This window comes from Erpetoichthys calabaricus, chromosome 17, assembly GCF_900747795.2.
Source record: "Erpetoichthys calabaricus chromosome 17, fErpCal1.3, whole genome shotgun sequence".
Classification (NCBI taxonomy): Eukaryota; Metazoa; Chordata; class Cladistia; order Polypteriformes; family Polypteridae; genus Erpetoichthys; species Erpetoichthys calabaricus.
The window spans coordinates 87,052,626-87,067,123 of record NC_041410.2 but is presented as its reverse complement, the minus strand read 5'-3'; the positions used below and the strand labels follow the sequence as shown (position 1 = coordinate 87,067,123).

Sequence of the window (14,498 nt, the reverse complement as noted above, 5' to 3'; positions counted from 1 at the left end):
CTGCCTGTCAGTTTATCTGCTTCATCTACATAATGTTGGCAAATAGTTCTAGATTCCCACAGTACTGCATGAAGACAAACTAAATGTATTCTCTGTGTCAGTATGGTGAATCATAATTTCTATTAGTGTGCCAGAGTATATATTTCATTGTCTAGCCATAATTAGGAGTTCAATTAGGGTTAACAACTGCTACTTCACAGATCCAGAATTTTAAAGTTCTTATTCTGGCTTTGGTCACAGTCTGCAATTTGTTTGTTCTCTCTGGGTTTTCTCCAGGTTCTTCTGTTTGCTCTTGCTTCCCAAAAATATGCAAGGTAAGTATATTAGCAACTAAACTATCCCAGTTTGAGTGAGTGTGCTCAGCAATGAATTGGCAACTACTCCATCGTTTGCACTTGCCTTTTATGACCATTTATGCCACAGTAGGATATAGCTATGGATTAGTCAAATTTGGAAAATTCATTTTTATGTTTTGCTGGATAAATAAAATGATGATGTTAAGTAAACAAACTGTGATTGGTCTAAATTTGATAAAGAAAATCTTGTATTCACTATACTTCCAGTAAAGTGACACAGCAGATGGTGTTTCTCACAGCTGCTCAGTTCAGTATTGGTGCACAGTTTGCAGATTAATTTTGCATTCTCTCCAACAATAAAAAAAGCATACATTTAGGACAACTCACCTGTTTAAATTACCTTCACATATGTGCAGTATTTTGATGTGCCCTGTAATGGGCTAAAGTGCTATTCAGGTTAAATTTCTGCCACGAACCATTGTGACTCCCTCACCATGAATTACATATACTGTAAATGCAAAATATAGATGGAAATTTCAATTAGGCATTTTAAAGCATCTCCACATAATATGCCTTATAATAATAATTGTGTCCATTCTTTTTATATTTGCCTGTATATCAGTTTGGGTTACACAGATTGTGTCATTACTGAAAAGGTCAGTTTGCAGGATGAGTAAGAGAAGCTCAAAATCAAACTCAAGGCATGTGTATTTGTTAAGGTATTGCTATTCAGATTTCAGTTGAAAATTAGACATCAGCCATGATAAGATAAAACATTCATGGTTTACAGTATTCATTTTTTCCCCCCTTGTTTAGAAAGACAATGATCGTGACCACATGGTGAGGCTTGCAATAGGCAATGGTGCCAGACCTGAGGTCTGGAAAGAATTTTTGAATCGATTTGGAAAAATTGTAGTCAGAGAATTCTATGGAGCAACTGAAGGTAACATCGGGTTTGTCAACTACACCAACAAAATTGGAGCAGTTGGGAGACAATTCTTTTTACATAAGGTATGTATTTATGATTCATTTTAGCACACATCTATTTTAATAATGAGGTGGTGGTTATAGCACCCTCCTTTATATTCCAGTCAAATTTGTCATTTCTTTTTCGTATTTCTCCTTTTTAGATTTCATATACAGTACTTTAACAGAACATCTTTAACATGCGATTTCATCAAGTCTTTGCAGTTCAAGTACAGTCAAATGGTAGATAATGTTGAGCCTAATGGAAGGTAATTAATGATGCAGAGTCAAACGTATAGCAAGGACTACAAGTTGTGTTTTGTGTAATTAACAGATGCAGTCAAAGACACATCCTTAGATCTCAGGGTGCTGCCTAGAGGAGGTTTGTAGTGGCTTTGAAGATAGTGGAATTAAAGTAGATACAGTCATTGGTAAAAGTTTAAAACTTAGTTGGTGACATTCTATGTATTGTTGTTTAAACCTTCTGTCTTTTTGTCAGGAATAATGGCACAACTTTGTTTCACTGAAACTCATTTATATAGTGCACTACACTACATTTTTTTATTGATAACAATTGAGTGATGAACATACGAGAGAGAGAGAGAGTGCCTGATTTAATTGTGTCATTGCAAGTACAGTGACAGAGTTATGTATTTTGGGTGTAATTGAATTAATACTGAATGATGTTGGAAATTATATATTTCTAACAACTAAAGAAAACATGCTATGATTTTTCATAATTATGCAAGAACAGAGTCTTGTTAAAATTTCTAACTATACATGTACATTTACTATAAGTTGTGCTTCCATAGTATTCACTATACCCATACACCATGCACTTTTAGAGCCCTTTACAGCAGGGATATCAAACTCCAGAACCACTTACTGGATCTGGCACTTGGACACTTAAAACGGCACAATTCACCAATATTCAAAACATGTTCCAGACAAACTTTGATAACCATTATAAAAAAAAAAAAAGAAAAAGAAAAAAAACTAAAATCCCATTTAATGTGCGCTTCACATGCAAATATAACTTAACGTGGTTACACTTAATCCTGGTGTAAATGTGAGTAGGCGGTGGAAACTCATTTTAATCTGTGCAGCATACCACAGCTACTAACCTTTAATTAGAATGGAAGCTAATCCAAGAAGAAAAAGTGAAAAGAGGCTGACATGACACACTGCCATAAAGAACTTGTGTTTTAGCATGATGACAAAGATGCGAGTCCCATGAAGGACACTTCACGCACACACAGTTGCTTCTACTCCCCTCACTTTTTAAAGCTGCACAGGTGTCCCAGTCTCCCTTTCATGTCTTACATGACTGCTGCCACCACCCTACATGGTTAATTTTGACTTTTCCACTGACTTGATTGTTGTACATGGGTAGGAAACACATTTGCAGTTCTTCTTGCGTTAAATATAATCGCTCTACGTTTCTGACCAGCTCTAAATGTGGTTTGTGTGAATCATCACCCACACTCTTACATCCGTTTTTTTTAATGAAGTGTCATATGATTGTGACGCATGTTAAAGAAGTTGTAAACAGATGTACTTTGCTTTGCTATAAACTCTTAACAGAGACTGGACTGCCACTGTCACTTGAATTGATGTGCTGATGAGATTAAAAAACAAACTCAGTGCTGATTTCTGTCCTGTGCCTGCTAGTAGCCTTCCTAACCTGCCACAATATCCAAAAAAAGAAAAACTGATAAAGAGAGAGGACAGTTTCTAGAAAGACAGGAGGCAGAATATACAGCGAAATTGTGACAAGCAGAGAGGTATCTGTATGTCTTGTTTGTAAAGAAAATGTGGTGGTAGTCATTTGTTGATATGTTCCAGCCCATGTTTGGTATTTAGTTTTATTTTTGTCACTCAATAAAATTGTGCATGACACCCATGCTTTAAGGTTGCATATCAGCTCTAAGGTCCACAAGCATCTAAACCCTGTTACATGCCTAGACTAAATGTAGGTTTTTTTGCAAACAAAAAGCAATTTTTATTTTATAGAACATTTCTATAGTGAAAACCTTCCCAGTGCAGCTTATAAGTACCAAAGCATACACAGCACACAATTGTTTACTCTTGGTGCACAGGCAGCCTTGTGGTTTAAAGCCTAAATTATTTAGTCATTACACCATAGTGCTTGCACGGTTATACCCCAATATGTGTTGGGCACAGAATTAACCTTTCACTGAATGCACCCTGTATTTAACTTATTTAACTAAAAACATGATTAACACAAACAGTACAGTATGTCAATCCATCTTCAAACCCACGTAATCCAGCCAATAGAGCCTAAAGTGACTTGAGTGGAGTTAAAGGTGAGCTACATTCAGTTGGATAATATATCACTCGACTTTTACTCTTCTTCTTTGGGGTCAGGATCTTAGCGGCATCAAGCTTAGCTGACCAAGCCATTCTGTCTCCTGCAACACTCTCTAGATCTTCCTACTAAATTCTTATGCAGTCCCAAGCCTGCTAAAAGAGAAAGAATTCTTCCACAGTGTCTTGGATCGGACACTGGGTTTTTCCCCTGTGGCCCTGGTATAGCTCCCGTTATGAACTGCTCAAGGGGTACCTCAGTTACAAGTTTTAACCACACCAATCAATACTGTATCTCTTGATCTAGAAAAACTGTGGTACCACTGCCAGTCCTCCTGTATTGCTGCGCAGGAGCTCAATTTCAGCCATTTTACTCTCATTCTTTAGTTGGTTAACTAGAGCTCACAATGATAAGCAAGAACACAGATGTTAATTGACCAGTAATGCAAACTCTTTGCCCTAAACATTTGTTCCTATTTATCATCACTCCCAGACAAATTACACAAAACTGCTGCTGTTGCATAAATGATTTGGTCAGTCTCACAGTCACTGCCACAAAAAATGTCCAAAAAAAAATACTGGCTCACATCAGTTTTCTAAACTACGAAGTAAATCATTGACCTTGGACCCCATGTATTTTAATACTAGACACGCTTACCAGAAACACTGTGTTCAGACATGGTGCTTGTTAATAAGTAGTTCTTGGCAGTATACCATAACAGTATGTTGTGTGTTTTCACACCACACATTGTTGGTCAGGTGCATTTTTGGACTACAGCTGTGTACCAATCTGCAAATGACCTTTTTCCAAGATGATGTTTTATGCCACTCAGCTAGCAGAGTCCTAGAATAGGTCCAAGAATGCAACAATGAACTCAGCCCAATGTAGTGGGGTTTCCTTTCATAAAGTTCGGCCCTATTACAGTAAGTACTTAATGTGTGGGATAAAATAAAACCATTTATTAAGATCAGAAATCCACCAGCAGCGAATTTTCTCCAACTTGGCAGCCTATTGGCATCAATACTGGTCAGCATTTCTAGACTTCTTGAGGGGTTTCTCCCGTTACCAATTTAGGCTGTTTTGAGAGCAATGGGCCATAAATTCACTATGGGGTAAAACTAGAGTGGCCAATTATTGTATGATAACTACAGTATTGAGTTTAGTTAAAATTTTTAAACACCTATTCACACATAGTTATAAGTTTCTAGTTCTTGGTTCAGTTTATATTCAGGAGTTTCTAGCCAAACAATCATCCTTTATTAATTTGACAGACAAAACATACATATTAAGCAAATACATACTATAATGTTGCAGACCTGCAGTTAGAAAAAGATGTAATTTCTCCTTTATTACATTTTGAGAATAACAACATGTATTTTGTTTTTCACTTTAGTTAGCAGCTTCTTATGCAATAATAAAGTACGACTCTGAAAAAGAAGAACCAATTAGGAATTCTCAAGGCCTATGCATACCAGCTGCCAGAGGTGATTTTTTTTTTACTTATTTGTTGGCACAATGCATTTTTCTGGCTTTTGAAGGCTCCAGTTGTCATAATAGAGGACATTGTTGATTTTTTTCTCCCCAATAGATTCTGGTTTGCAAGTTTATTTCTCAACATTGATGGCATTTGTTTCCTTTTTGTAGCATTTAAAATATAGATTTCTTACATGTCTCAGACTCATGTCCTGCATAGCTGCAATTTATACAAATTACCTGGTGTTTTATCTCCTTCTCATGATCAGTTTTTGAGATCTTGAGAAGGGTCGATTTCTGAATCAGGGTATGTGGTATGGAGGGTCCTTTTCAAAACATTTTTTTGTCATATAAAACTTCTGAAAACAAGGCTTTTACAATTGAACAATCTTAAAAGTGTTAAACACAATGTGTGATAAATGCAACACTTGATGCAGGCTATTATTCTCTGTTAAGCAGTTGTCCTTACCTATGATGACTCACAAAAAATCTAAATACACACAGGTCATTTGAGTGTTTGTTAAAAGACAACTAACAGAGTCCAGTAAATGCATTTATTGCTATAAGTAGTTTCTGGACTGCAGCATAACCAAGATAGCTAGCCAAGATTATCTAGGGAAGACATGTGAGGGCCAGCATTAATCCTTTAAGCATACCTGTAGTCAGCTTCTGAAGAGCAGACAGGAAAGTCATATAGTAGCATTTAAATCACTTTGCCGACTGACTTATAAATCCAGCTTTACCTATTTAAAGGATAGATGGAGAGAGACTGATCTATTGTATAAGGCGCTCATAGAAAGTTAAGAATAATAAGGAGAAAAGGAAAGAAATCAGCCTGAGGAGAGTCAAGAACATTTACAACTGAAAGTAAATCACCCAGCACTGGACACACTTCAAGAAACTTGCCTTGAACTGTTGGGAGAAAAATTCTCAAATTTATATAGATGTGTATCCATTAGTATGGTTGTAGCATCCTTGATAATAACATTGTCTAGAATTTAATTGAACTAATACTATATTTTTGGCAGTGAATGGTTTTATTCTTCACCAAACGTATACCTTTGTTGAAACTTTTTTCTCATTTGGTTGATATTTTGAATTTTGGCAAATACTCCAAGCATATACATGATTATTGAATAACCCAAGGTGCAACATGTCAATTATGCCAATATATAGTAATTTATGAATAGTTACTTTGTTTCATCCTGTTTGTGTTTTTAGAAGTATGTTCAGCATATTGAAAACTGGCTGAACATTATTTCTAGTTTGATTTTTATGTCTTTATATATAGGTGAACCAGGATTGCTTGTATGCAAGATTTCCAGCATGTCACCCTTTAGTGGATATGTAAAAAATGAAAAGCAGACCGAAAAGAAGAAATTGAAAAATGTTTTTAGGAAAGGGGATCTCTACTTTAATAGTGGGGATCTTTTAAAGGTCGATAAAGATAATTTCATCTATTTTAATGACAGACTTGGAGAAACCTTCAGGTAAGCCACAGTATGAACTATAGTAATGATGGGCATTGTCAGTTTTTTCATTGAACCAGATCCCTTTCTTTTGTTTTCCAAAAACAGTTATTTAGCTTTCTTTCAGTTCCTCATGAAACAATAGAGTTGACATCTTTTCAAAAGAAAACAAAAAAAGGAGGTAGTTGCCAGATTTTATAGTCTTCATGATGTCCTTAAAGCAGATCCATCTTGTGTGAGTCAAGCATTTCAGATAATGCTTAAAGCCTTGTCATTATTCCTTCTATTATTTCAAATAAGGAAGTATGAACAATATGAGAAGATGGGTAAAACAAAGTATAATTTTAAAAAAATGTAGGTGAGGAAAAAATGTGAACTCAGCATTTTCAGAACAGAGACATTTTTAATGTACAGGACATACTGTATAAAGCAGCTATTAAAAAGTAATGTGTTCTCAAACATTGCATCACTAAATGAAAATACTGTTTTCAAAATTCAAATTTTAGTGTAAACTGAATCAGATTTACAACTTTATTATTAAGACTGTCTTTCTATTTAGATGGAAAGGAGAGAATGTGGCCACTACAGAGGTGTCAGACATTCTGAGTATGGTGGATTGCTTTGAAGAAGCTAATGCCTATGGTGTATCTGTACCAGGTATATCTGTTCTCATATTTGGAGTAGTAGGGCACAATGTACTCTCTCAGTATACTGCAATTGTAGATTTCATTTAGTTTATTGCTATACAGTAAGGTCAAGTACATTGGATTTTTGTTCATATCTGACTTCTTGCTTTAAACTTTGTCATTAATTAAAAAGGCAGCAATAAATAAATTTTAAAAAGGACAGCAAAAATACAACCTCTATTGAAATAAAAATAATTTATGCAAAACTCAGTTTGAAAATTTACACATTAGCGCAATTAATATAAGTAGATGGATATTGGAGATGTGGATTCAAAAGAGGCTCATGGATCAGTCTGCAACTACTGGAAATCATGCAACTCTCCAGTGCCCATGGTACTGCAGCCCTCTTGGATGAGGCTTCCATGCTGGGCTGTAGCTGGAGACGATCTCTCAGAATTTGAGAGGCCTTCCTGATTTCATATTACAAATACCTGTCTTTCAACTTTAGCAGTCTTAACATTCCAGCCAGACACCCAGTAGCCGTGTCCGACAACATTCAATCTCAACAAGAGAGGGATTCCCTATAAGCAGCCTACCTTCTCTGATAAAGTCCTACAAGGGGTGCAATATCATGTAGGTCTGCTCTCAAATATAAGACTAATTGGTAATAAATATGTACATCAGTATATGGTGATCTCTATGAATATTTGTTGCTTACTACAAGACATAAAAAAACAATAATTAAACAAACAAATAGAGACTTAAAGCAATAAGAAGGCATGAAAGGTTTAATGTTCCTGAAAATTATGAATTCTACAGCAATAGTGAATTCACTTATATAGTCTATAGTCCTTCAGTCAAATTTTGAAATTAAAGAATTATCCTGTATGTTAGCTTTAAAAATAAAAATAAAAAAAGAGAAAAGGAAAACAAAAATTGTATAATTATACATTTATACTTTATCACAAACTGTATAAATGCCCTGAAATTCTAGCAAGGAAAAGGGCAGCATATAATACCTCATCATCTCAGTAATTAGTAGATGTGCTGTCTTGTCTGACTTGACTTTGTTTTACAATATTTGTGACCAGCCTAAAGTGGTCACCGCCAGGGTCTCCAAATAAGACCGCTGATTCAACAGGTTTTCAAAGCAACTGTCTTGCAGCTGGTCAGTGCATCAGATGCCAAAGACAAGTTGTACTAGAGGAGATTATTAAGACGATAGGGACAATCAATTTACTATAAAAACATATTTGGAAGTGTTAGAACTCCAAAATATTTTTTAGATGTTTTGTTACATTTTTATTTCTTCATTATATTTAAATAAAGTATATTAAATATATATTTATCTTTTGGCATATATTTAGTAAAAGAACATGATTTCAGTTTGTAGACCAACAGCTGTCTTCCACATCATTTTTTTGCCAAGTGATACATTTACAAACAAAGAAGTGTAATAAATTTGGCATATTATTTGAGGTGTATATTGTAAATAATTTTATTTACATTTAGACATAAATATCTGATTTATTCAATCTGTATCTAAATTCTCATACATACAGTATATGGGAGACAGATTGTAATTGTTGAGTGTGCGCCTTCCTCCAATCAGCACACACACACTCTCTCTAACTGAATGAGTTTTCCATCTCTTAAAGTGAGAGACTTGTCTATTCAACAAAATATAATTCATACAATGTAATACAACAGAGTTCTGGGTTCTCTTTCTCTCAATAAGTTTAGTGGAATTCTTTTTAATAAACAAAAACAGGTTCACAGGTGAGAGCTCCTGTCCACAGCAATCCACAGCCATTTGTCTTTACTAGTTTATCTTAGAAAAATACACTATTCAAGCAGTTTATGACAGTTATTCTACTTCTGCCTGTAGAATGTTAACTGCTGCTCCATTTTTGTAGGCTTACTTCCTCTAGTGCTAGAGTCACCGGATCAGAAGAAATGGTAGTGTGATCATCTTCAGTTGGGCATTCAAAAAGGCATTTTCTTCACCTTCCCTAGGTGTGGTTTCCTTTGGTTGCTTTTGGTCTTCCCCAGACTTTGACCATAAGGTTGGAGTGGACTGTGCTGTGTGGCCATGTACTCGGGACAAAACATTCATGTTTATAAAGAGGTTGAAGACCAGAAAAGGCAGGGCAATCCAAGGGTTGGTTTCAGTTTTTTTAGGTGATCCAGTTTACACTGATAATGGATTACGCCAAACTAAACTCACAACCCAGCAGGAGATAACCACCAGGTGCCATCATCCATTTCAGGCCTCACTTTCCATGGTGGAAGTACTCCTATCAAAAGGATGTTAGCTTATGGTGTATCACTGGGAGGATCACAGAATATAGTTAGGTCCATAAATATTTGGACAGAGACAACTTTAATCTAATTTGGTTCTGTACATTACCACAATGAATTTTAAATGAAACAACTCAGATGCAGTTGAAGTGCAGACTTTCAGCTTTAATTCAGTGGGGTGAACAAAATGATTGCATAAAAATGTGAGGCAACTAAAGCATTTTTGTAACACAATCCCTTCATTTCAGGGGCTCAAAAGTAATTGGACAAATGAAATAACTGGAAATAAAATATTCATTTCTTATACTTGGTTAAAAACCTTTTGCTGGCAATGACAGTCTGAAGTCTTGAACATCACCAGATGCTGGGTTTCCTCCTTTTTAATGCTCTGCCAGGCTTTTACTGCAGTTGCTGTTTGTTTGTGGGCCTTTCTGTCTGAAGTTTAGTCTTCAACAAGTGAAATGCCTGCTCAGTTGGGTTAAGATCAGGTGACTGACTTGGCCATTCAAGAATTTTCCACTTCTTTGCTTTAATAAACTCCTGGGTTGCTTTGGCTGTATGTTTTGGGTCAATGTCCATCTGTATCATGAATCAATTTGACTGCATTTAGCTGGATTTGAGCAGACAGTATGTCTCTGAACACCTCAGAATTCATTCGGCTGCTTCTGTCTTGTGTCACATCATCAATAAACACTAGTGTCCCAGTGCCACTGGCAGCCATGCACGCCCAAGCCATCACACTGCCTCCACCGTGTTTTACAGATGATGTGCTATGCTTTGGATAATGAGCTGTTCCACGCTTTCTCCATACTTTTTTCTTGCCATCATTCTGGTAGAGGTTCATCTTGGTTTCATCGGTCCAAAGAATGTTTTTCCAGAACTGTGCTGGCTTTTTTAGATGTTCTTTAGCAAAGTCCAATCTAGCCTTTCTATTCTTGAGGCTTATGAGTGGCTTGCACCTTGCAGTGCACCCTCTGTATTTACTTTCATGCAGTCTTCTCTTTATGGTAGACTTGGATATCGATACGCCTACCCTCTGGAGAGTGTTGTTCACTTGGTTGGCTGTTGTGAAGGGGTTTCTCTTCACTATGGAAATGATTCTGCGATCATCCACCACTGTTGTCTTCTGTGGATGTCCAGGTCTTTTTGCGTTGCTGAGTTCACCAATGCTTGATTTCTTTCTCAGGATGTACCAAACTGTAGATTTTGCCACTTGTAATATTGTAGCAATTTCTCGGATGAGTTTTTTCTGTTTTCGCAGCTTAAAGATGGCTTCTTTCACCTGCATGGAGAGCTCCTTTGACCGCATGTTGCCTGTTCACAGCAAAATCTTCCACATGCAAGCACCACACCTCAAATCAACTCCAGGCCTTTAATCTGCTTAATTGATAATGGCATAACGACGGACTTGCCCACACCTGCCCATGAAATAGCCTTTGAGTCAATTGTCCAATTACTTTTGAGCCCCTGTAATGAAGGGATTGTGTTACAAAAATGCTTTAGTTGCCTCAATTTTTATGCAATCGTTTTGTTCACCCCACTGAATTAAAGCTGAAAGTCTGCAGTTCAACTGCATCTGAGTTGTTTCATTTAAAATTCATTGTGGTAATGTACAGAACCAAAATTAGAAAAAAGTTGTCTCTGTCCAAATATTTATGGACCTAACTGTATATTTATTATATATTTGGGGGGGGGGGGGGATTTGTTTTCAATCCTATTTTTGTAAAATTGATCTGTTTGTATGGAATGTTGTGTGGTTTCAATAAAATCAATTATAAAAAATTATATCCAAATTTTCAGAATATGCGCACCTTTTCCAACTCACAGGTTCCTACAGGTTTGAAGTTGAAATTCTGGAGTAATTCAACAGAGCTTTTAATTACATTAGAAAACTTAGCAAATACATATGCAGTACAACATCGAATTTAATAAAATTACAGGAGAGAGGCTCTAAAGATGGGTATTTGTTAAAGGGGTAGGGGGCACTACATTCCACACATATGTGAAAAACAGAAGCACCCTAGCTTCTGGGGAAAGACGTCTTCTATTAGAGACACAAGCAAATACCAAGACTGTTTATCACTATGAGATGTGAGATTTGTGTGTTAATGCAGTTAATCCTGTATGTTTCTGAATTAAGTTTTCTTTGCAACTAAAGCATCCCCAGCTTTGCTCATCTTCTGCGTTGTTCTGGATGTTAAAAGAAAAGGCAAATGCACAAAAGACTCCTCTCCAACTCAATTAAGGGTTGAGTTTAGGAAGTTCACCAAATGCAAGCAAAACAAAATATGTTAGATACATTTGACTACACAAATATGCAAGCAACAAACAAGATTCCACATGCTACCATGTGTACAGAGGGATCTCTCTCTAATTTGCATGATGTTTATTCCTCAGGCAATGAAGGAAGAATAGGAATGGCCGCAATTAAATTAAGGGAAGGTAAAGAATTTGAAAGCAACAAGGTGTGCAAACATGTCATGAGCCACTTGCCAGGTTATGCAAGACCGCGATTTCTTCGGATTCAGGTAACTCTTACTAAATCATTCATGATGTTTATATTTCATTATTTTTACAGTCTGTGTGCATGTTTTTTTTTTGTCTAAAGAGACAGCATTTTTGTCCATCGATCCTTTTTGGCAATGTTGTCCGTAGGAAGGCTACTAGCATTTCTCCATATGTATGCATGTAAGTATGTGTGTGTGTATGTTATAAGCTTATACAATCTATTTGTTTACTGTATATAGCATTGTAAAGTTCTAACTCCCCTGCTATAATCTACAATCAATATAAAGAATGTCTAAACTGAAAACTAGCATATTAAGCAAGCATAGCAGTACCATATTAATTATTGGAAAAACCAACAGATATAGAAAACACAGATTGAACCTATGGGAAGAATGGGATTAGGTTCCAGCAGAATGCCAGCTTGGGGAGAGGATTGACAAATAATGATCCCTCCACAGGGTCACCTACGTAAACCTTGTTATGACTTTTACTTCCTCTTTAGCTTCTTTCGATCGTCTTGTATGCTCTCAATTACTGGCCATGAGCAACTGCATCAAGGCTCCACAGAGAACCTCACTAAATTATTCAAGTGGTATTAACAACAGGGAGTGTATACAAAGGGTGAGGAGTTAATCAGTACAAGCTTATTACCCACACTTAATGGGAATTCCTTATTTGCGTCAACAATTGCAAGCCCCAGTCCTCATCACGAATGGGATTCAACAGTTTACCTGCACGGGTTGATACATGTTGATCCAGCGAACATTGGATATCTAAGGGCATCACAGACTTGTTATTGCTTAATCTCACGTGCCACTCATCCACGATAGGTCTCCTAAAACTTTATTTTTTCTGCTGTACGTGGCCACGAATACAGCTCCCAGTGTCCATCCCTGCCCTATCCTGCAGCACCCAGTTAGAACCTTATCCATGAAGAGAAGCCAAAGTTAATGTGCAATATTCACTCTCCATGTCAAAAATGGCATGCAGATTTAGACTGACAGATATGTATGTTAATATTCATACACTGATAATCCTGTGAGTAGATAGTCTGCTTAATCATGTTTAGCCCTTTTGCATTTTAATAATGTAACAAGGTTTGCTTATATAGTCTTTGATTAAAAATAAAAATCTGTCATACACACACACACAAATAGTTACTATCAGGTGAAAATTATAATATGAAGGATTTCATGGTCACCCAATTACCAGGTTCCTGATTTTTTAGCAGGATTTTTTTTTAAGTTTTAACACTTTCTGCTTTTTTTTTGGAAAGTACCCATGTTTGTTATTGCATTTTTAAATTAATTTTATTATCTATCTTTACATTTAGAATTCCTTGGAGATAACCGGAACATTCAAACAGATGAAAGGCAAACTGGTCAAAGAAGGTTTTAACCCAGCCACAATACAAGATCCCCTATACTTCCTGGATGAATCCACAAAGAATTATGTTCCAATCACACAGGAAATCTATAATTCCATCCTTTCAAAGGAAATGAAGCTCTGAGGAAAATGGAGATAAACATAGACGTTACATTATTAGGGAGACCAGGGGTTCTCCCTGCATGGAGTTTGCATGTTCTCCCCGTGTCTGTGTGGGTTACCTTCCACAGTCCAAAGACATGCAGATTAGGTGGATTGGTGATGCTAAATTGGCCCCTTATATGTATGTGTTTGCTCTGCAATGGACTGGCACCCTGTCCAGGAATGCTTTACATGCAGTGCTTGCTGGGATAAGCTCAGGCCTTCCTGTGACCCCAATCTGGACATGCAGATTTAGATAATGGGTGGGTGAATGGATAATGTAACGTCTTTGTTTGGGTTTGGTTAAACCTAACATTACAAACATTAATGGTTAAATGTTGTGCTATATCTGAGCACATTTGGGACAGATTCTTTTGATTAAAAGAATGTATTTTTAAATAAACTTGGATTTTTTTTTTTTTAATTTATTTAAATCTCTCTTGAATATTGCCAGGCCCTACAATGTGCTAGTTTCCTGTCCAGCTGTAATTCCTGCCTTGCACCCAGTGCTGCTAGAATCAGCTTCAGCGACCTAGCAATTATGCTTTGAATTAAACAATTTTGAAAATGTTAGGTTAATGTTTAATGCAGACAAGAAATATTTGATGTCAACATGAATATATCGGTGGTACTGGTGAACAGAACACTCACAAAGCTAATAGAAGTACAATTAGTAAAGTGCTGGCACAAAATTTACACCTAAAAATGAGTTCAGAAATTATGGAAAGAAGGGGAAAAAAAGGTTATGGGGCTGCTGCTGAATAGGATATGAATTATGATTAATAAAGTTGTCTACTAAAGAATGGAAGAGCAACAGCTTCTTATTTTTCCGGGTATTTCAAGCACATTCTACTTGTGTGAAGTGAGTGTGTCTGCTGCCTGCACTTTGCCATAAACATACCAGTTATGGGGTAATGCTGAAAGGGCACTCGAGACAGACAGAGCTGAATAACAGTGGGTTTCATAGTTTTGCCAAGAAGACTGTCCTAGCCCAGAATTTATT

General features: G+C 36.4%; 1 protein-coding gene across 1 annotated transcript in view; it reads left to right on the top strand.

The window, feature by feature from the left end:
* LOC114667325 (long-chain fatty acid transport protein 2-like) overlaps positions 1–14,298 on the top strand; it is a 50,527-nt gene extending 36,229 nt beyond the window's left edge. Inside the window, exons 5-10 of the mRNA XM_028822594.2 lie at positions 1,113–1,307; positions 4,985–5,075; positions 6,356–6,554; positions 7,093–7,190; positions 11,858–11,988; positions 13,302–14,298. Coding sequence (XP_028678427.1) covers positions 1,113–1,307; positions 4,985–5,075; positions 6,356–6,554; positions 7,093–7,190; positions 11,858–11,988; positions 13,302–13,478 — 891 coding nt within the window. The 3' untranslated portion in view covers positions 13,479–14,298. The remainder of the gene's footprint in view (positions 1–1,112; positions 1,308–4,984; positions 5,076–6,355; positions 6,555–7,092; positions 7,191–11,857; positions 11,989–13,301) is intronic.
* Positions 14,299–14,498: the final 200 nt, after the last annotated feature.